The sequence below is a fragment of the Leptodactylus fuscus genome, chromosome 4 (genome assembly GCF_031893055.1).
Source record: "Leptodactylus fuscus isolate aLepFus1 chromosome 4, aLepFus1.hap2, whole genome shotgun sequence".
NCBI classification, from domain to species: domain Eukaryota; kingdom Metazoa; phylum Chordata; class Amphibia; order Anura; family Leptodactylidae; genus Leptodactylus; species Leptodactylus fuscus.
In genome coordinates, this window is record NC_134268.1 from 124700957 (window position 1) to 124724594 (window position 23638).

Sequence of the window (23638 nt, forward strand, 5' to 3'; positions counted from 1 at the left end):
CTTATTTTTAGGAGGTTTGAGGCATTTAATTTTTTGTTTGGTTTCTGCTTTTAACAATTAATATACATTGATTTGCATTTTTTCACAAAACATTCACTTTAAATCAAAATTGCATGAAAGTGGCTGTTTGTATACAGCACCAAGTGGCATTCTGACAATGCTGCAGGTGTCTACTTTAAGAAAATATATAGGTATGGGGGGGTGGATGCTTTTTTAATGTTGCAATTTATGTTTGATTTGTCCATCTCAAAACTGTGAAAATTGCTCTGGCTACTGGAGGTGAAAAATTTCCAAAGACCCTTGGCAGCGAAAAGGTTAAAAAAGGGTTTTTTGTGTACTCACCTGTAAAATCCTTTTCTCATTGTTTCACTGGGGGACACAGCATCTTGGGTATAGACCTGGTCACTAGGAGGCAGACACTAGGGAAATAAAGGAAGTTGGCTACGCCCACACAGGCTATACCCTCTCACTGACAGTGCACTCAGGCAGTTTTGCACCACAGCAGTAGGAGAGAGTCCACAAAACGAATATGGAACCAACAACCACGAACAAACCTAAATTTATCAAGAAATAAAATCCCGCACACAAAATAACAAGGGATGGGACCTGTGTCCGCAGTGAAACAACGAGAAAAGGATTTTACAGGTGAGTAAACAAAAATCCCTTTTTCTTGCAATATTTCACTGGGGGACACAGCAGCTTGGGATGCAAAAGCAGTCCCCGAGGGAGGGAAAAAAACAGACAGTCCTGAACAATCGCCGCACTGCCGCTTGCAGAACCCTCCGACCAACTGGCATTGGCAGAAGACACCGAAAGATATGGCAAAATTTAGAGAAAATATGTACCGAAGCCCAGGAACAGCTTTGCAGAGCAGCAAAACAGAAGCCTGATGTCGAACAACCCCGGAGGCACCGACAGCCCTGGTAGCGTGAGCTGCTACAAGGAAGGGTGAATCACTACTTTTTAGCCGTAAGGCTACCTAATGACAGACCAAATCCATCTAGAAATGGACACCCTAGAAGCGGCAAGCCCTACCTAGAGCTCTCTGGAAGATCAAAAAAGAGCATCACAGTGCTGAAAAAGGAAACGTGAGGGCTAGAAAAAAAACGGCCGCCCGGAGCAACATCCAGGCACTGGATGGCGCTCAGGAGGATCCTTAGACTCTGGACAAAAAGATGGCAAGACAATGTTCCCATTGGTGAGAATAGAGGATGTCACCTTAGAAAGAAAAGATGGTGGAGGACAAACCACCCTGTCCTGTAAAGAATCAAGAAGGGAGACTGGCGCGCAAGCTGCCAACTCAGAACCCTACAAATAGAAGTGACTGCAACAAGTAAAAAATCACCTTCCAAGAAGAAAACGGAGCGAGCTTTGCTCTAGAGGCTCAAGGGAGGAGCCTGAAGTACCTCACAAACTAGGTAAAGTTATCAAAGATCAACTGGAAGCTGGAAGGAGGGACACAGTGAGCCATACTCTGGAAAAAAAAAGGTCTTTGCTTGAGCAAGGAAAACCAGGGCCTACTGGAAAAGAAAAGAAGCGCAGATATCAGACCTTTCAGGGAGAGGCCAAGACCCTGATCCAACCCAGACTGAAGAATCGCCAGGAACCTGGGCAAAGAAAAAGACAACAATCTACAGTTCCGTACCAGTGGACATAAGACCACCAAGTGTGATGGAAAATTTTAGCTGACTGAGGTTCCCTGGCCTTGATCATAGACTAAAAAAAAGGCTCAGAAAAAACTCAGCCTCAACAGCCACGTTGTTAAACGTAGCTAACGTATGGTGAGGTGGAAAGGTCCTTGAGAGAGCAGATCCTCCCACAGAGGAGCAAGCCAGGGCATGTGCCAACAGAACCATGAGATCTGCATACTAGCCAGACGAGGCCAGTCTGGAGCTACCCCTTCGACCCTGAGTTCCTTGAAAATCTGAGTAAGGATGGTAAGAGGGAGGAACCGATACAGAACTAAAAAAAAACACCAGAGAATTACAAGAGCGTCGGACACAACACTCGAGGATCCTTGCACCTGGCCACTACAGAAGAACTTTGTGGAGACCTCAGGAGGCCTCAGAAACAAACCACCTGGCTCTTGGTTCCACCCTGGAGAGACAAGGAGGCGACGGTCGTAGAACTGTTGGTCTCAAAGCGAGCCGTCCGACCCCAGAGAGGAGGGGTCCAGTACACAGAGCCCAAAAGAAGGCCCTCAGTTCCAACAACTTGAATTGGAGGGAGGATTCCTTCCGGACCACCGTTCCAGGACATCCTGGACCCGGAACTCTGCATCTCCCCCCCCCCCCCCCGAAAAGCTAGCGTCGGCAATGACACCTGCCAGGGGATGGAAGAATAGACTTCCCCACAAAAAAATCCCCAGAAGAAGTGCCATCTACAAAGTCCGAGATGAACTCGAGGAACAGAGGAGTTAGGCGATCCAGACTGGACTGGCATTGGCCTCAACGTGCCAAAATTACCAGCTGAAAGGCAGCAACTGGAACGGGAAAGAAGAGTTCGAACCTTGGTTTTTGGAGGGAGAATCTTGCCCAGACGAGTACTTAAAAACATATCCAGAAACCTCCATGTGCTAAAGAGCACAAGACAGGACTTTGCCTCGTAGAAGAGCCAGCTGAACCGCCAAAGAAGATCCAGAGTGTACTGTCCTTTGGAGAGATAGTCTGTCCTGGAGGGGACCTTAGCCAGAAGATCTTCCAGGTACGGGACAGCCACACCTCCGGGTGGGGAATAGCCATGAGAGAGGCCAGCACCCTAATGAAGACCCGGGGAGTGAAGGCCAACCCAATTGGCCCAAGTAGAGTGCGACTAATTGGAAGTCGCAACCCTACCGCAAAAACAGAAAACCGCTGAAGGGCCAGGACAATGCACAAGAGGAATGTGGAGTAAGCGTCCCGGATAATGATGGACAAAAGGAATTCACCCAGTTCCATAAAGGCAACCACGAATAGCAGAGACTCCATCAAAAGATCTGAACTCGAGCAAAACCTGTTGAGAGACTTCAGGTCCAGAATGGAACAGAGAGAACTGTCCTTTCTTTGGAACAGTAAACAGGCTGGCATAGACCCCCTGGAAATGTTGAGAAGCAGGCATGGGCACAATCACCCCCGCTGAAGCATGGAGACCGCCTCGAGAAGAGAGGCTGCTCAAGCAGGAGAAGAAGGACAAAACCTTCCTCCTAGAAAATTCTATGGAATAGCCGATCGAGATCACCTCCCGAAACCAGGCAAGTCAAAACTCCCAGAAGGCGAGCCGATGATCCCCCACCTAAAAACCCCTGGGTAGGGGAAAACCTTAATGCAAATTGAGGCTAGACAGCATCAGACCAGGAAGGCTAGAGCGGGGATGCCCAGCAGGTCTAGTCTTGCTGGAGGGCTACTTGGAGGACGAACCCCAAGGAGATTGCTTCCTGAAGAGGCAAGAAGAGCTAACGCTCTGAACGTCTCTGATAAAGCAGGGAGCTTCAAACCCCAGTCGCTACTCCAAGCCCTTCCCAAAGGGAAGGCACTGCTCACATGAGAAAAAAGGTGGGGAGAGCAACCACAATCATCTTAAAAGCAGGCTCAAACCTCCACGAACAACCGTGTGACATATAGCCACGACATCAGCAGTGGTCTTGGCAGACCGGCGAGCCACTTCTAGGGAAGCATCACTTAGACATTAGAAGCATATAGAATCTGCTCTATCAGAAGCTGGTGGTCCTGCAGAGCTGACTAATCAATAAGACCAGCACTTAGCTGTTTGCCTCAGGTAATTCAATTAACCCAGGATTCAGCGAAATGCAGAGCTGATTTATCAGCAAAAAGAGAGATGCACAGAACCAGCCGCAAACAAAACACCAACCAGCCAAAGAGTCCAGCCTTCTAACAGAGAAAGCACTGAGAGAGGCAGAGTTACTAGAGGCAAAATAGGTAGACCTAGAAAACCTGGCAATGGCTAAACCACCGCATACGACTCGGTCCACCTAGAGATGCATAACTCCGGGAAGGAACAGGACATCTGAAACCAACAGGGACTGGACCGGATTAATCCACTGATCCTGATCAATATGGTAACAAAGGCCCCAAGGCTAGGCGTATGGCAGCTATGCGGAAGGACATATCCTTCTAAGCAACAGTCCTCTGTATCTAAAATGTATCACAAATTGCATGAACAAGCTTCTGCGCAGCAGATGCTACCAATGTGCCTGGCTGGAACTCCATCCGGAGTCAGAGGCGTCCCCAAAATAACCAGAGCAACAGTCCTAGAGTCCTCCATTATTTGAAGAGTAACACATACTGCACAGACATGCTCCTGCGTAGCAGCTGCTACCAATGTACCTGACTGGAACTCCGATTCGGAGTCAGAGGCGTCCCCAGAATAAACAGGTAAGCAGGAGGAGACCTAGATCCACCTGTCCTGGAGGAGCCGTGTATAGATCCTCTATGTTGACCTAAAGGAAGATTTCCTAGCCTGTGTGCAAGAGCAGCCCCTAGGACTGAAACAGGAAAAACCCCTTAGGGCCTTAACCACAGCTGCTAACTGTGCAGACAGAGGCATCCCCCAACCGCAATAGACTGATAAAAGTCTGGCCAAGTTACCCAACCTGGGGAAACAAACCACTCAAAACTGGTGAGGGGGAGAAGGGCCAGGGGACTACAAAGAGGGCTAAGTGGAGCAACAGAATGAACATATAGATACAACCTGTTCGCAAGACATTATAGCTTGCAGCTAGAGCACGCATAAACGTGCTAACAGTGGGGAGCGCCAGGACCCAGCAAGACTGCCATGAAAAATCATGGCGGCAATAAAAGAAAAAACAACAACCCCCAAAGGGTACCCTACCAGATCCTGGAAGGAGACCATCCCCAACTGCTGTGCACAAGAAGATCCACAAAGGCTGCGCAAAAGCTGAGACTGCAAAGGAAAAAACAGGCTTCAAAACAGGAAGAGACACACTAAACAAGGTCCTCCCTGCAAGATTCCCACCCAAACAGGTGGGAACACCCAGGGCCGCCCTCCACCCTATGGGTGGGCTCCAGATTCAGGAAAGCCCGGGGATGAAGCAGGGCCTAATGTGGCCTACACGCCGGCAAAGCCGGCCGCGGCCGCAGCGCAGTTCCTGGTGCTGGCCGCATGCCTGGGAACACGGCAGGACCTAATGCAGCCCACTCGCTGGCGAAGCGGTAACGGCGCCGCCCGTGCGACCTGGAAAATTCGAGGATGTGGCGGGCCTAGTGTGGCCTGCATGTCGGCGAAGCCGCGACCGCCGAACGGAGCCCGCCGCCGGCCACGTGGACCACACTGCCTGCCCAGAAAAAGATAAACAACCTCCAGGGTAAGAGGGGAGAAAGGGAAGGGCAGAGAGTGGAAGAGGGGGAAAAAGGAACAACATACTCACCTATGTTCCCCTACTCATACTTACTGGTCCAAAGTCTTCAGGCACCACAGACTCACCCCTTTGGTAATACCTCGTACGTAATAGTGGGGTCGCCGGAATATCCAGCCGCCGATGCAGCAAGTAAAGAAGGGGACTGGGTGACTGCGAGGCGCTCTATAATAGAGCGCTTGCGCCCGCAGGGGGTACGACTAGTGTAGCTTGTACACTGACACCCTGCCCCTGAAAGAAAAAATAAAAACGGTGTAAGACAGAAAGACCTGACTCAAGTCGTGACTGCCTCCTTCGACACTAGGTTAAAAACTGCCTGAGTGCACTGTCAGTGAGCGTGTATAGCCTGTGTGGGCGGAGCCAACTTCCTTCATTTCCCTAGTGTCCCCCTCCTAGTGACCAGGTCTATACCCAAGGCGCTGTGTCCCCCAGTGAAATATTGCGAAAAAGTCTGTATTTAGTTAATAATGAAAGGTATGGGAGGCATAGAATGTTTTGCCATTAACTCATTCCAGGTTGTTGCCAGCTGAACTTTCTGCCAGATTGAAAACCTACACATGGTCTCCCCTAACAATACACCCAAATCTCCCTAGTGTGGCTTTGATTAGTCATTGCGCATTGTTCATTTACTACAATTACCGTATATACTTGAGTATAAGCCGAATTTTTCAGCCCAGTTTTTGTGCTGAAAAAGCATCCCTCGGCTTATACTCGAGTCAGCAAAAAAAAAAAAATTTTTTTTTTTTTTTTTTTTTTTTTTAGGAGGGGGATCTATGACCAGCCACAATATTAATGTATAGAATCTCCCATAAAATAGTGCAAAAGAAAGAAAAAAAAAGAAGATTTTAAAAACATAAAAGTTCTAAAATACTCCTTTTCCTAGAATACATACAAAAGTAGAAAATGACTGTGAAACACATACACATTAGGTATCCCTGTGTCTGAAAGTGCCTGGTCTACTGAATATAGGGGATCTGCAGTGCTCCTGTTCCGTCAGGAAGGGGTTAATAGAAGCACTGCAGATACCCTATATTCAGCCAGACTGAATTCCAAGTGGGGGGAAGAAAAAACCCAGTCCTCAAGCTCAGGGAAGGGGCAGACAGACAACCAAAACAGCCCCTCTCCTTCCCCAGCATCTACTGCACCCAAAAACTCTGACCATTTTAATTTTTGAAATTTTCCAGTAGCTGCTGCATTTCCCCCCTAGGCTTATACTCGAGTCAATAAGTTTTCCCAGTTTTTTGTGGTAAAATTAGGGGGTCGGCTTATATTCGGGTCGGCTTATACTCGAGTATATACGGTAGTTCTGTTATTACTAGTGTATATTGTTAGATTTGAATTTCTTTCACAGGGTACAAGGTGCAACATGAGAATGGGGACTGACCCTTATTGTCCCATATGATTTATGCAAAATTTTATAACAATGCTAGGTTACATACAAGTTTTAATTTGAAAAGGTTTTATTATGCAATATGTACCAATATTTCTATCCTGTACTTTATGCTGTCTCATACACTATATTGCATTTAGTGTGCAATAAAACAAGTTTAAAAAAATCCATATTACTTCACCCGTACATGTTTTTGACTTGGACACCAGCTACATGGGCTGCTTACATGGTGATGTGTTATAGACTTTATTGTTTTGATAAAATTATAAGTGCCTGCTACACTGCCATACTGCCGCTAATCATTATAATCTAGTTTAGGCAAGAAAATAATGGTCTATATTTTGCCAGTCTGATAATAACACCCATTCATCTTAGTATAATCAGAAACTAAACACTGCAGAAGAAAGCTGTAGGAGTGAATGTGGAATAGGATTTTGAGGCATAAGTCCACCTCAGATTCCAATTTCATTTCTGCTGTGTGAACATAACCCAGGAGAAAGCTCCTAGGAAGGGGTAAGAGAAATATCCCAAGGCCAATCTTAGCCACTCCTATCAATCATAGCATCATTCCATCATTACTTCTACTTTACCTTTGTATATCAGTTTCTGTGAGGCAAGTGGTACCCCAGTGATTTTCTCGACAGACAAAGCCACGTCCTGAAGAGTAGGGTCATTGTGCTGTTCTTCAGCCACAACTTGAAGTTTGTGCTTTTCACTTCCTGCAAAAAATAAAAAAAATAAAAATTGCAGCCATATGGGATAGAAATCAGAGGCTTAATTTACAAATGTCTTGCCATAAGCGTTTAAAAATAAGAGATCTTAAAGGTAATTATAAAACACTCTTCCCAAGTTCTTTGTATGGAGGCACTAACCATAAGGTATAAAGCAGTTAAACAAGATGATGAAAACAAAACACAATGACAATTGTGGTGTTATTTTTGTTTCAATAGTTTTTTATTAAAGATTTTCAAAAAATTTTCAAAATTAGTACACAGTGAGCAATAAGTCAAACATATTACAGTAACTTACTCAAGGAGGAGGACATACAAGAAATGAGACAAAAGACACTGAAAAAGGGTGAGGGAAAAGGAGAAAGAAATAGCAGGTCGACCTATTACATCAACTGTGGAAGCAAAGTACAGAAACAGTAAGGTCAATGCTGAAACATTTAGCAAAATCAAAGTCAGAAATAACTCTCAATGTCAAGAGCAGTGTGAGCTCTCCAACCAGGCGTCCCAAACAAGATTATATTTAGAGACGGACATGTAGCCCAAAGTAATGACTCATTCATAAGAGCGAGTCGTGTCAATAAGAAGCAACAAGTTTTGGTATACTCTGGCTTCTCTTCAGAACGAACAAATCTTTCGCCTTTTACTAAAGATTTCCGTGGAGAGGAGCGAAACTGAGTTTTGCAGCAATTTTTGCATGCTCCAGCCTGCTGGGGCTTAAAAAAAAAAAAAAAAAAAAAAAAAAAAAGAAAAAGAAAAAAAAAAGAAGAAGCAACAAGTTTTGCAGTGGTGGAGCAAGAGGTTGTTTCCAGTTCGTGGCAATGACTATTTTGGCCATCACCATAATCTTAGAAGACAACTTGTGGTGCAATGGGGGGGGGGGGTTAGTCCAACTCCAAATTAAGCATTGCCACCCAAGAGGTCCAAGGAAGGGGACAATCCAGCAGACGGTCCAAGAGATCAAAAACTCCCAATATGGGCCAAGCCGAGGACAAAATCTGCTCTACAAAAGCCAAATAGTGGTCTTTTCATTCTGAGCCCCACCATGTACTCATACAGCAGTTTACAACCACATATAGGGCATTTCTGTGTTCAGGAGAAATTGTGTTACGAACTTTAGGCAAGTTTTTATCCTTTATTCCCTTGTGAAAATGAAAAATTTGGGGCTAAATTGACAGTTTATTAGAAAAAAAAAGTAATTTTTCATTTTCATGTCCCTAAGTTAATAAAATCTGTAAAACAGCTGTAGGGTCAAAATACTCACTATACCCCTTGGTATGTTCTGTGAGGGGTGTAGTTTCCAAAATTGGATACTTTTTGGGGGCTTTGAAAACTATTCCAGCAAAATCTGCCATCCAACAGCCAAAGAGCGCTTTTTCCATTCTGAGTCCCATGTACCCATACAGCAGATTTTGACCACATATGGAGTATTGTTGTATTCAGGAGAAATTGTTTAACAAACTGTGGGGGGATTTTTCTCCTTTAAACCCTTGTGAAATTGAAAAATTTAGGGATAAAGTAATGTTTTGGTAATTTTTCATTTACACTTCACAATGTTAGTAAAATCTGTGAAACGGCAGTGGGGTGAAAATGCTTTATGAATTCTGTGAGGGGCGTTTCCAAAATGGGCTCACTTTTAGAGGGTTTCCATTATTTTCGTACTTTAGGGGCTTTGCAAATGAGACATGGCGCCTGAAAACTATTCTAGCAAAATCTTTTCAAACCCTCAGTGTCTTTCCTTCTCTTCCATGCGCTGCCGTGTGCCCAAACATCAGTTTACACCCACATATGGGGAATTTCTGTGCTCGGGAGTAAATGCATAACAAACTGTGAGATGCATTTTCTCCTTCAACTCTTTCTGAATATGCTAATTTTAGGTCTAAAAAAATGGCTGAAAAAAGAATCAAATGTATAAATTTAATTTGATTTTCTTTAATTTAATTTCTGTTGAAATGCTTAAAGGGTTAACAAACATCCCAAATGCTGTTTTGAATTATTTGAGGGGTGCAGTTTTGAAAATATGGTGATTTTTGGGGTTTCTTTTATATAGGCCTTTATAAATCCTTTCAGACCTGAAGTGGTCCCTAAAAAATGAGGAATTTTCTTGTAAATCTGTTACACTTCAAAGCCTTCTAACATCCAAAATAAATTTAAAAAAAAAATCAAAAGATAATGCCAATATAAAGCAGAGATATATATATATAGTACCATACATACTGAACTATATTCAGAAATACTGGTGTCCAGGGAAGGGGAAGGGGAAAAATAAAGCCCACAATCAATGAACAATGAATTAGAATAGTAACTCACATCCTCCGGTCTGGAAGTAATGGTGCACGGATAAGGCTCCTCGGTCCAGAGCACTCTTGAACAAAAGTTTGAAGTGGAATCCAGCACACAAAAAACTTCTTTAAAAATCCATATTTATTGAAAAACTTGTATTAAAAATATACACGTATGAATCCATCGATAGTGGTGGCCCCCATGCGAGAGAAAAGCAACCAAACTAACGCGTTTCGGAAAACAAGTTCCTTAGTCGTAGCTAAGTTACCCTGTGGACTCAAAGTGCTTTTAAAACCAAAATCTCTCTAATCACTGATCAAGAATATCTGTTGTAGTTAACCCATTATGAACAAGTCTAGGTATAAACAGTATAGCATAGCCCAGTAAAACGCACAGTATGAACACAGCACAACAAACTATGATGGCACATAATAAAGAGGAGAAAAAACACAGATATCCATAATGACATCATTATAAACGAACACTACAAATATCGAAGATACTCAAAACATCACAAATGTTCTTCATCATCTGCATATCAATATATGTATAAATGTACAAATCCAGATTCTTACCGTGAGCACAAGCTGAGAAGTTGTACTATAAAAAACCCAACGGTTTAAAACTGTATATCACCAAACGGAAACCACATAGGGTCATACATATTTGTTGTTAATCCATTCCCGTAATAAAGATGGCGAAATTTCCATGAAACCCCGAAAACGCTTGCGCATAAACTACTGTAAATGCGCAGGCACTTCCTGTGAGGTCAAAAAAGCCCCGCATGCGCTCCTACCAGAGGACAATTCCCATAGTGAAGATGCCCGTACTTTGCTCAACGCATGCGTGACAACCCTACCAATCAAGGTGAGTAGATGTTTGCCCAACCAATCAGAACGAGTTAGTATTAAACGTAATTCATGAGACCCAACCCGGGATAAAAAACACTTCCCTTATTTAATTTTTATTATGCAAAATACATTTAGCAATATAACCAAATATAATAGTCTCAATAAATATAGGCTATATCATTCCTTTTATTGAGACCTATAGGAGAGCGAGTGTCCAATTTAAAAATCCACTCCGCTTCTTTAACTCTCAGCATATGCTCACGATTTCCTCCCCTTATAGGATTCTGAACAAAGTCAATGGCCTTAAAAGAAAAAGAGGAGGTATCCCCGTTATGAATTTGGACGAAATGTTGTGAAGCTCCCGTTGATTTATTGAGATCTCTGTTGTTAATACTGTGTAGATGTTCAGAAATTCTGACCTTTAGCGGTCTGATCGTACTTCCCACATATTGTTTATTACAATGTGTGCAATTGATAAGATACACAACGTAATTTGAATTACAATTCAAAAATTTCTTTATGGAATATTGTTGTGTCCTATCAGAGTTACTAAATATAGAACCCTTGTTTGCATACTTGCACACACCACATCTCACCAGGCCACATTTGTAAAAGCCTCTCAAATGAAGCCATGTTGTAGATTTTTGTAACGAATAATTTTCCACTAATAGACTAGGTGATAGGTAATTGCCAATCGTTTTGCCACGTTTGGCCACAAAACTGCAGCCATTTGAAAGAATAGACCCTAAAATAGGGTCTTGGTTCAAAATGGGCAAATTCTGTTTGATTATTTTAACTATTTCCTTGTAGTTATTATACCTAGTTGAAAAATAGATATGTGATTCCTTTGGCCTTTTTTTCGTTACTGAAATGTCGCCATTATTTTCGGATTGCCTAAGTAGAGAATCACGACTTCTTTTGGCCACTGTTTTAGAGGCTCTATCCAAAGTCCAACGGGGGTAACCCCTCTCTCTAAATCTACGCCTAGTCTCCTCAATATGTTTTACAAAAATGTCATCCTCAGAGCACGTCCTCTTCACTCTAATAAACTCCCCTATAGGGAGAGAATTAATTGTATGTTTAGGGTGAAGAGAACGAGCATGCAATAAAGAGTTACCAGATTGGGGTTTACGATACAAGCTGGTGATTACCATGCTTTTTGATACACCAGCTAAAGTGACATCAAGGAAATTGATCTCACTTTTATCCACATGGTAAGTAAACCTAAGATTGAAGTGGTTCTGATTGATGTGGTCTATGAACTCCCTGATGTCTTCCTGTCGTCCCTGCCATACGAAAAGCAAGTCATCAATATACCTGCCATACCAGGCAATTGAATCTCTAAATGGATTGTTGTCAAACAAAAAATGCTCCTCCCAGTACGCCATTACGAGGTTGGCCAACGAGGGCAAGAATTTGGCCCCCATCGGCGCCCCGCAGGTCTGTAGGAAGAATTCCTTGTTGAAATAAAATAAATTGTGACTTAGCAAATAGTTTATGACAGACAGTAAGAATTCACAGAACACATCAGACATATCTGAATACTTTTTAAGATGGTACGTAATAGCCTGCAAAGCCACATCGTGGGGAATAGAAGAGAATAATGAGATGACATCACAAGACAACCACATATAGTTCCCCCTCCACTGAAACCCACTGAAGATGTTAAGTATTTCCTTGGTATCCCTAATGAACCCAGGAACTCTGGTGACAAATGGCTGTAAAACTTTGTCCACCCATTGACATAGTTTCTCGTTCAGGGACCCGATACCAGAAATAATGGGTCTCAGTGGAGGGGGAAATTGGTCCTTGTGGACCTTTGGGAGTCCATGAAAAACAGGGACTATTGGATGATCTGGCTTAAGAAACTTGATCTCCCCGCTAGAGAAAATCCCCAAACCAAGACCCTCCAATAATAACTTATCCAGAGTATCCGAAAAAGTTTTAGTCGGATCAGCAGACAACCTTCTATAGGTTTTGGTATCATTAAGAATGTCATATACTGATTTAATATAATCTTGGGTGTTAAGGACAACTACCATACCTCCTTTATCTGCTAATCGGATAGTAACATCTTGATTTTTGCATAAACTATATAAACTAGCTCTCTCGTCAGACCTTAAGTTATCAGAAACAAAGGAAATATCTCTAGATAATCTTATCAAATCCTTCTCAACCGCTTGTTGAAATTGATCACACGCTATATGACGAGAACTTATAGGGTAAAAAGAGGGATTAGTAATGTCCACAGAACATTCAGGCTTCTGACGAGAGAGCTAGTTTATATAGTTTATGCAAAAATCAAGATGTTACTATCCGATTAGCAGATAAAGGAGGTATGGTAGTTGTCCTTAACACCCAAGATTATATTAAATCAGTATATGACATTCTTAATGATACCAAAACCTATAGAAGGTTGTCTGCTGATCCGACTAAAACTTTTTCGGATACTCTGGATAAGTTATTATTGGAGGGTCTTGGTTTGGGGATTTTCTCTAGCGGGGAGATCAAGTTTCTTAAGCCAGATCATCCAATAGTCCCTGTTTTTCATGGACTCCCAAAGGTCCACAAGGACCAATTTCCCCCTCCACTGAGACCCATTATTTCTGGTATCGGGTCCCTGAACGAGAAACTATGTCAATGGGTGGACAAAGTTTTACAGCCATTTGTCACCAGAGTTCCTGAGTTCATTAGGGATACCAAGGAAATACTTAACATCTTCAGTGGGTTTCAGTGGAGGGGGAACTATATGTGGTTGTCTTGTGATGTCATCTCATTATTCTCTTCTATTCCCCACGATGTGGCTTTGCAGGCTATTACGTACCATCTTAAAAAGTATTCAGATATGTCTGATGTGTTCTGTGAATTCTTACTGTCTGTCATAAACTATTTGCTAAGTCACAATTTATTTTATTTCAACAAGGAATTCTTCCTACAGACCTGCGGGGCGCCGATGGGGGCCAAATTCTCGCCCTCGTTGGCCAACCTCGTAATGGCGTACTGGGAGGAGCATTTTTTGTTTGACAACAATCCATTTAGAGATTCAATTGCCTGGTATGGCAGGTATATTGATGACTTGCTTTTCGTATGGCAGGGACGACAGGAAGACATCAGGGAGTTCATAGACCACATCAATCAGAACCACTTCAATCTTAGGTTTACTTACCATGTGGATAAAAGTGAGATCAATTTCCTTGATGTCACTTTAGCTGGTGATGTATCAAAAAGCACGGTAATCACCAGCTTGTATCGTAAACCCCAATCTGGTAACTCTTTATTGCATGCTCGTTCTCTTCACCCTAAACATACAATTAATTCTCTCCCAATAGGGGAGTTTATTAGAGTGAAGAGGATGTGCTCTGAGGATGACATTTTTGTAAAACATATTGAGGAGACTAGGCGTAGATTTAGAGAGAGGGGTTACCCCCGTTGGACTTTGGATAGAGCCTCTAAAACAGTGGCCAAAAGAAGTCGTGATTCTCTACTTAGGCAATCCGAAAATAATGGTGACATTTCAGTAACGAAAAAAAGGCCAAAGGAATCACATATCTATTTTTCAACTAGGTATAATAACTACAAGGAAATAGTTAAAATAATCAAACAGAATTTGCCCATTTTGAACCAAGACCCTATTTTAGGGTCTATTCTTTCAAATGGCTGCAGTTTTGTGGCCAAACGTGGCAAAACGATTGGCAATTACCTATCACCTAGTCTATTAGTGGAAAATTATTCGTTACAAAAATCTACAACATGGCTTCATTTGAGAGGCTTTTACAAATGTGGCCTGGTGAGATGTGGTGTGTGCAAGTATGCAAACAAGGGTTCTATATTTAGTAACTCTGATAGGACACAACAATATTCCATAAAGAAATTTTTGAATTGTAATTCAAATTACGTTGCGTATCTTATCAATTGCACACATTGTAATAAACAATATGTGGGAAGTACGATCAGACCGCTAAAGGTCAGAATTTCTGAACATCTACACCGTATTAACAACAGAGATCTCAATAAATCAACGGGAGCTTCACAACATTTCGTCCAAATTCATAACGGGGATACCTCCTCTTTTTCTTTTAAGGCCATTGACTTTGTTCAGAATCCTATAAGGGGAGGAAATCGTGAGCATATGCTGAGAGTTAAAGAAGCGGAGTGGATTTTTAAATTGGACACTCGCTCTCCTATAGGTCTCAATAAAAGGAATGATATAGCCTATATTTATTGAGACTATTATATTTGGTTATATTGCTAAATGTATTTTGCATAATAAAAATTAAATAAGGGAAGTGTTTTTTATCCCGGGTTGGGTCTCATGAATTACGTTTAATACTAACTCGTTTTGATTGGTTGGGCAAACATCTACTCACCTTGATTGGTAGGGTTGTCACACATGCGTTGAGCAAAGTACGGGCATCTTCACTATGGGAATTGTCCTCTGGTAGGAGCGCATGCGGGGCTTTTTTGACCTCACAGGAAGCGCCTGCGCATTTACAGTAGTTTATGCGCAAGCGTTTTCGGGGTTTCATGGAAATTTCGCCATCTTTATTACGGGAATGGATTAACAACAAATATGTATGACCCTATGTGGTTTCCGTTTGGTGATATACAGTTTTAAACCGTTGGGTTTTTTATAGTACAACTTCTCAGCTTGTGCTCACGGTAAGAATCTGGATTTGTACATTTATACATATATTGATATGCAGATGATGAAGAACATTTGTGATGTTTTGAGTATCTTCGATATTTGTAGTGTTCGTTTATAATGATGTCATTATGGATATCTGTGTTTTTTCTCCTCTTTATTATGTGCCATCATAGTTTGTTGTGCTGTGTTCATACTGTGCGTTTTACTGGGCTATGCTATACTGTTTATACCTAGACTGGTTCATAATGGGTTAACTACAACAGATATTCTTGATCAGTGATTAGAGAGATTTTGGTTTTAAAAGCACTTTGAGTCCACAGGGTAACTTAGCTACGACTAAGGAACTTGTTTTCCGAAACGCGTTAGTTTGGTTGCTTTTCTCTCGCATGGGGGCCACCACTATCGATGGATTCATACGTGTATATTTTTAATACAAGTTTTTCAATAAATATGGATTTTTAAAGAAGTTTTTTGTGTGCTGGATTCCACTTCAAACTTTTATACTGAACTATAAGCTGAGTTTTTCAGCACAGTTCTTGTGCTGAAAAAGTGCTCCTCGGCTTATACTAGAGTCATTACGGTAATTTTCTGCTAGCAGGCCAGGAAAGCAGACCCCGCCCTCCCACCGCTCCCTCACACACTGGCATGGCAGACCCGGCGTGTGTCTGCTTCCTGGCGTGCAAGCAGAAGTACCGTAAGTACTTCTGCAGTTTTTAATGTACAGCATCACCACGCTCAGGAGCGTGGTGATGCTGTGGGCCCCGGCACCCGCCCCAGTGTCTGTATGCCAGGTCCGTATGCTGGGTCGGTAAGTGTAATGGCACCGCTCTGCAGAGCGGCAACCACAGAATCTGGCACTTCCGCTGTAACGCTTACAGCGGAGGTGCCCTCCCAAGATGTCCTCCCCCATCCAAGTTTAAAATTAGCCCCGGGGCCGGTCACCACTGGCCCCATACCTTTAAAGTTGCAGGTTGCAGACCTGTTCCGATGACAGCCGGGAGCCTAATGAAGGCTCCCAGGCCTGTTATCGCTACATTACTATTGCGGCTGGTCTATGACCATCCGTAATAGTAGTGTAGAGAATCTCCCATAGACGGCACTTGTATTGCCATCTATGGGACTTGCAATCAAATGATTGCAGGTTTAAGTCCCCTAGGGAAAGGGGGGGGGCTAAAAAAAAACTAGTAAATAAAAATATAATAAAAAATAAAAAAGTTCTAAATCACTCCTTTCCCTAGAATACATATAAGGGCAGGTTCATAGCACCCAATCTCAGTTATGCAGGTTTCCATTTTCTGTCAGCAGAAGACGGATACCGACATTCAGTGTCCGCCGGTGAGTGTCTTCTGCTCTCCATGGTGAAACCGTTTTGTTTTGTTTTTTTACCGGACACTATATATATATAGTTTAGTGTTTGCCACTAACATGAAATACATTGTGTCATAGTTACATAGTAGATGAGGTTGGATAAAGACATTAGTCCATCAAGCCCAACCTATAACCCTACAATCCCTACAGTGTTGATCCAGGGGAAGGCAAAAAACCCCATGAGGCTTATGCCAATTGCCTTATTTCAGGGGAAAAAATTCCTTCCCGACTCCAAATCTGGCAGTCAGTATAAAAACCCTGGATCAACGTGTCCGTAAAATCTAGAGTCCATAACCTGTTATATTTTTCTCTTCAAGAAAGGCATCAAGGCCCTCTTTGAACTTGTTTAATGAATTCACCATCACCACTTCCTGGGGCAGAGAGTTCCAGAGCCTCGCTGTTCTTACTGTGAAGAATCTCCTTCTATGTTTTTGGTGAAACTTTCTCTACTCCAGATGTAGAGGGTGTCCTCTTGTCACCATCACTGGCCTAGGAGTAAAATATCCTTAGAAAGTTCTTTGTATTGTGACTTCATGTATTTGTACATTGTTATTAGACCTCGCCGTAGACGTCTTTTCTCTAAACTGAATAACCCCAAGTTTGTTAATCTATCGTTGTACTCCAGTCCACCCATTTCCCTAATCATTTTGGTTGCCTGTCTTTGCACTTTTTCAAGTTCACTTATGTCTTTCTTGTATATCGGGGCCCAAAATTGCGCACAATATTCTAAGTGTGGCCATACTAGTGATTTGTATAGAGGCATAACTATGTCCTTGTCATGAGACCTTGTCCTTGTCATCTATACCTCTTTTGATGCATCCCATAATTTTATTTGCCTTGGCAGCAGCTGCCTGACACTGGTCATTAAAGGTAAGCTTGCTGTCCACCAAAATCACTAAATCTTTTTCATTGGCAGTCTTACCCAGTAATTTACTATTAAGTACATAGTTGAGGGGATATCGTCACTACATAAGGAGAAAACCACCATTTAGGTGTGTGGAGTCTTATTAAGCCATGAGCACTACACTGCAAAGGAACATGGGAAGAATATGCTAATCTGACTTCCATGATGTAATTAGGATGCTTGAGGCACTGGCATCCTAATTACATCATGGAAGTCAGATTTGCATATTCTTCCCATATTACGTACAGTGTCATACATTTTATTACATCGACCAAAGTGCATTACCTTACATTTGTCAACATTAAACTTCATTTGCCAAGTCTCCACCCATGCTTCCAGTTTCCTTAGATCCTCTTGTAATATTCTACTATCCTCCTCATTATTGATTACCCTACAAACTTTAGTATCATCTGCAAATATGGACACCCTGCTTTGTAACTCCTCTACCAGGTCATTAATAAAGATATTAAACAAGAGAGGACCTAATACCTTGCGGCACCCCACTGGTGACTATGGCCCAGTCTGAATATTTACCATTAACAAGTACCCTCTGTTTCCCATCAGTGAGCCAGTTGCTAACCCAAATGCATATGTTTTCCCCCAGTCCCAACATTCTCATTTTGCATACCAACCATTTATGTGGAACAGTATCAAAAGCCTTTGAAAAGTCCAGGTAGTAGCTACGTCCTCCGCTACTGAAGTGTCACCTTGGGGGCACGTATAGCTACGTGCTTGGCAATGAAAGCTTTAAACTTACTGGCCTATAGTTTCCAGGTTCACTTTTACACCCCTTTTTGAAAATTGGCACCACATTTGCTATTCACCAATCCTGTGGAACAGACCCAGTCATTACTGAATCCTTAATTATTAGATACAAGGGTCTATCTATGACGATGCTTAATTCCCTCAGAACTCGGGGGTGTATTCCATCTGGATCGGGGCGATTTCTCTATTTTAGTGTTTTGCAGGCAGCGCCATACTTCTTCCTGGGTTAAACAGGTGACATTTAATTGAGAGTTAACATTACCCCTATGAAAAAACAATCTCAAAATCACTTATGTGAGTTAAAGCGTCTCAAAGTTATTGCCATTTAAAGTGAAACGTCAGTTTTGAAAAACAAGGCCTGGTCCTTAACGGCTTAATCGGCTTTCACATTATGTGCCCCTGCTGAAGAGCTATAGGTGCCATTACCGTAGCTCTTCAGCGTCAGAATTGACAGACTGTCAGAAACGCTCCTCTTATCAGTAGAGTCCATAGCGATGTACAGTCAGAAGTAGCGTTCCTTACCACCCAGCCATGACACTGAGCGGTGAGGAGCGCTTCCCAGTACCATTCTATGGACGAGTACTGTCAGGAGGAGGGGGGCTGTCATCTCACTGTAATGACTTTGGGCAGGATCTTAAATATAAGCAAACACTGCCACCTCTCTTAGGTATCTGGTCACTTCTCAATAGGCTGTACCCTTATGTTATTTACAGCCCAGTTATAGCTAGCCGTGTTTCCCTTATGACCATTAAGTCATATTCCTCTTCAAACATTATTGCTTCTAATTCCTCACTAATACTGTTATTAGTATAAATTTACTTTAGTTGTTCTACTTTATTCCCATTTTTTATTTCTTATTATTACCAGTTCTTACACCTCTCTTCACTTCAAGGCCAGTTTCCTTGCTTACATCAACACCATCTTCATTTTCTATACTCCCCAATCCCTATTTGAAACACTGCTCCAACCTTCTAGCCATTGAGCTTATCCCTACTAAAGAGACTATAGCCAACACAGAAAACAGTCAAGCATCTAGAAGACAATAGAGTAATCTGTTACAAAGACTGGGGAATATCAATCTGTACCCTTAATGGCTGATCCTCCCCACACACACAAACTCCTTGGTGGCCTTTCCTACGCTCCCATTGCACTTCTTACTGAACTAGGGAAGACCTGGTTACTAGAAGTGTCCTGCTGCATCTGCGTAACCCCTGGGGTGATGTCCTCCTTATTCCACCAACTTTGCAAACTTATTTGGGTGTTCCAGGTTAAGATGAGCCTCATTGACACTCTTCCGTCTACCTGACCATTATCCAGCTCTCTGCCTGTCCATACTGAAACTCGATGCTTCCATCCCCATCCGAATCGATATTGTCAATAGCATGCGGTGTTGAGAGTTGTTTATTTAGACGTAGAATAGGGGCTTTCAAATGAGCAATTCTCTTATAGCCTTCACAATAATGTCACATTAGGGATACCTAATGTGTATGTGATTCACAGTATTTAAGTACTTTTATATGTGTTCTAGGGAAAGGGGAGTGATTTGAATCCTACTAGTAAAAATATCAGTAAATGTCATTCAGTGAGGGGTTAGGGGCTACCTGAGAGGCGACAATACAGAGTTTGTGGGTGGAACTACTAAGAAGTGTGTGTGATTGTGGAGCTGCTGTAATCTGTCCTGGTTTTGTGACCCTCCTGGCAAGAAGCCATGTCCTTTAGCCTCCCGAAAAGTAGCCTATGTTTCAATCCTGACTATGTTTGGATGTTTGTTCCTCAATCACGCTAAAACGGCTTTTGCTCAAGTTTTCCACAAACATACTTTATAGTCAGGATTGAAACATAGGTTACTTTTCGGGAGGCTAAAGGACATGGCTTCTTGCCAGGAGGGTCACAAAACCAGGACAGATTACAGCAGCTCCACAATCACACACACTTCTTAGTAGTTCCACCCACAAACTCTGTATTGTCGCCTCTCACTGAATGACATTTACTGATATTTACAGACCTTTCAGACTGAGTTTCGGGTCACATACTTCAGCAGCCTAGCTCCCCCACGCTCCGGGAATGGCATGTATGATGAAGACCAGCACAATACGCCCCCCCCCCCCCCGCACCCCCACTCGGCCAAGGACAGCAACTACACTGCAATAAAAGTGCCCGATGCACACTTCCTACTTACCCTCTGTTATCTGGGACGGGACGTATCTGCAAGCCTCTAATGCACTCATCCCCCACCCGGCACTTACTTTGACAGTGTGACTTATTGCACTATCTTCCAGTTTTCCAGGCTCTCTGCACAGGTAGGGACAGCATTCAGTGGCAAAACAAACACTGTTTGCTCAACTGTGACTCTACATCAAAGCAGCCCCCATCATCTCTTCCCACAGCCTTTCAACGCAGATGCACGGCACATTTCATTCACTTAGTTACTCCAGCCACTAGCACCTACACCCTGAATATATCCATATTCCTCCACAAAATGCAACTACTAAATGTGCCCCAATAACATAATACTGTCTACCTCTTACAGCCACATCTACAATTCCTACATGTGAAAGACACACATTCCTTGGTCCTATCTCTCCAGCCATATAGATCTTATCTCCTCTAAATTACAGTTCTGTTTACCCACAGGCTGCTGCCCACACATAAATACAGGAAGAGAAAATCACACTGTCCAAGCAGCATCTTCCAACACTCACCTTAAAAGAAAAAAAAAAACATTCATACAAATTGCCACTTTCACTGTAACACAAATGCCCAGAAAACGAAAAGCGAATAGTTCCCCAACATTCGAAAAAAAAAAAAAAACACCTATGAAAGTAGCCCGAAATCAGGAAACTTCAGCTCAAGCTGAACTAAGTAGGATTGAGCAAGCTACATATTCCCCTCAAGTTGGTATTTACAATGACCATTAATAAGTCCCAAGGACTAACGCTAAAAATGGCAGGAATACATTTTCTCACATGGTCAGCTTTATGGCGCTTCCTCCAGAGTATCCAATGCCCAAAACTTACACATCCTGGCCGAAAATAACAAATCATACAATGTTGTCTATCGAAGTATATTCACTTGAAACACATCTGTCCCAAATAAACTATGGACATTTCAAAATTAACATATAACAGCTCAAATAATAAAGAACGTCAACAAAACAGTACAACAATTCTCTGTATCATTACATACTCAATATAACCGGGAGAATTTGCTATCCGCTCCACTGTTTTAAAGTATGCAAACATTTAAAAAATCTGTATCCACCCAATTCTCAAATAACCGCTGACGAAGTCGCGGGTAACAGCTAGTTTATAATACTTTTTCATCTTTTTTAGTTTTTTTTTTTTTCATTGGGGTCTGATAACTAATGTAATGCCTTACAATGCTAATGCATTGCAAAAAAATCGTCATTTCTTTTGAAGGCTACATAGACTAGCTGGCAAAAGAAAGTCACTGCAGTCAGGCCAGGGAAGCCTTTACAAGGCCCCCGGCTGTCATGCCAATGTGACGTTGGCCCTGGAGCTTGCTCCAGGTGCTAGCCATCAACCGCAAAATGGCAGCACCCATGCGCCGCCGGGAAAATGGTGCCTCGTTCAGCTTTGACCGGGGCGCCAGAAGGGCACCGACCGTGGGCATTAGCGCATGGCGTCTGCTCATGGTGTATGAAACAGCAGACACCAGGCGGCCGCCATAGTTAAACACCCGGCATCCGCCGTACTACACACTCCTTTTTGTTGTATTAACCTGTCCAGTAGCATAACTACCAAAGACTAGGCTCCATGCAGTATAACGCCCACTTTACCAGCACACAAACAGTATATAGCCCCATTTACTGTCCCCTTGTCTGGCCCCACAAAGTCTAAAGGCCCCCTTACCTCACACACTTTATATTGTCCCTCCATACAGTTTGCTGCCTCCTTTACTGACCCCCACACAGTAAATAACCCCAAATAGTAAATGCTTGTGACTTTAGGCCACCAGAGGCCCCCCATACTTTGCCCAATTCGTGTACAACCCCAAGTAGGTGTTTTAATCCGAAACATGCGTTGGGGTGTCGTCAGCAGATGGCAGAACATTGCACCATATTGGCCATACACATGGGTATGTTTGTTTCCTCATTACTAGAATGGACTTATGTATATTATAGCATATAGCATTTTCTGTGATGCTACCACATATACTATAGGCTATATACAACTGTATATTTAATCACCCATCATGTGATGGAGATTTAACTATGATTTATATATGACCAGGCTGCATCAACAGATGCTATATGAGAAAGTCTTTAACACTGTGGTGACTGATTTGTATGATGTTGAAAGTTACATCTGATGCTATATTTAACATACAAATATATATATATATATATATATATATATATATATATATATATATATATATATATATATACACTAGCTGGTACCCGCGACTTCGTCTGCGGTGATTGTAGCAGTGGGTAAATACAGGCGCGGGTAAGGTTTTAGTAGCGTGTAAAAGGTAAGGGATATGAAATGTAACTTTGTATCTTGTTTTTGCTGTAATTCAGAGAATACGTGAGATTTTTGTGTTGAAGTTAATTTGTATTTGAGCTGCTATACAGTGTTGTGAGAAACTGTACATAGTGACTTTGGGACAGAGGTATTTGAAGTTAATATACCTCGATATACGACATTGTATGCTTTGTTATTTTCTGCCAGTAGTGTGTTGACATTTTTTTTGTTTTTAAAAGTTGCCATATTCTGACAGCAGTCACTTTTTTATTTGTCTGTGTCGGCGGATGTCTTTTTTTGCGGGGCTGGGTGTAGTTTTTAGTTGTTGCATTTTTGGGAAATGCTATTGGTTTGATCACGTTTCATTCATATTTGTATGATAATGAAAATAGTGAAAAAACGGTGGTTTTGGACTTTTCAGTATGTTTGCCGCTACGGCGTTAAGCGTCCAGGACAAATATTTGTATAGCTTTGTAGAGCGGGCGATTTCGGACACAGTGGTACCTAACATGTATGTGTTTCACAGTATTTAACTACTTTTATATGTGTTCTAGGGAAAGGGGGGGATTTGAATTTGTAATACTTTTTATTTTTTTTTCCTTTTTTTTTTTTTGTTTTTGCATTTATTAGACCACCTAGGGATATTGACATGGGTGGGCGGTGTCGCGGATTGTCAGAGCGGTGGGGTTCGGCAAACATGGCTGCTCCGGAGCGTTAAAGAGAGCCTCCTGGTGAGGGGCAAAGTGGTAAAGTATATGTATATGTGATTGTGTGAGGTTAGGGGCTAAGCTGTAGAGGGCAATATGAATTTTGGGGCTTGCTATGGTCCAAAGTGTGTGAGAT

The 23638-nt window shown here is 42.3% G+C and overlaps 1 protein-coding gene and 1 non-coding gene across 6 annotated transcripts in view; one reads left to right on the forward strand and one right to left on the reverse strand.

Moving 5' to 3' along the window:
* The window catches only part of BAG1 (BAG cochaperone 1), a 175153-nt gene that overhangs the window by 145389 nt on the left and 6126 nt on the right, over positions 1-23638 (reverse strand). For 3 of the 5 annotated variants that reach the window (XM_075271042.1, XM_075271038.1, XM_075271040.1), the window contains exons 1-2: positions 20485-20533; positions 7352-7480 (exon numbers count right to left, since the gene is read on the reverse strand). In XM_075271042.1, the coding sequence (XP_075127143.1) occupies positions 7352-7480; positions 20485-20533 (178 nt within the window). Of the gene's footprint in view, positions 1-7351; positions 7481-20484; positions 20534-23638 lie in introns of those variants that run through there. The other 2 variants (XM_075271041.1, XM_075271039.1) reach the window with 1 other exon arrangement.
* LOC142201677 (U5 spliceosomal RNA) lies at positions 8092-8207 on the forward strand. Its single transcript, XR_012715587.1, has one exon. It is a non-coding gene; the product is annotated as a U5 spliceosomal RNA (small nuclear RNA).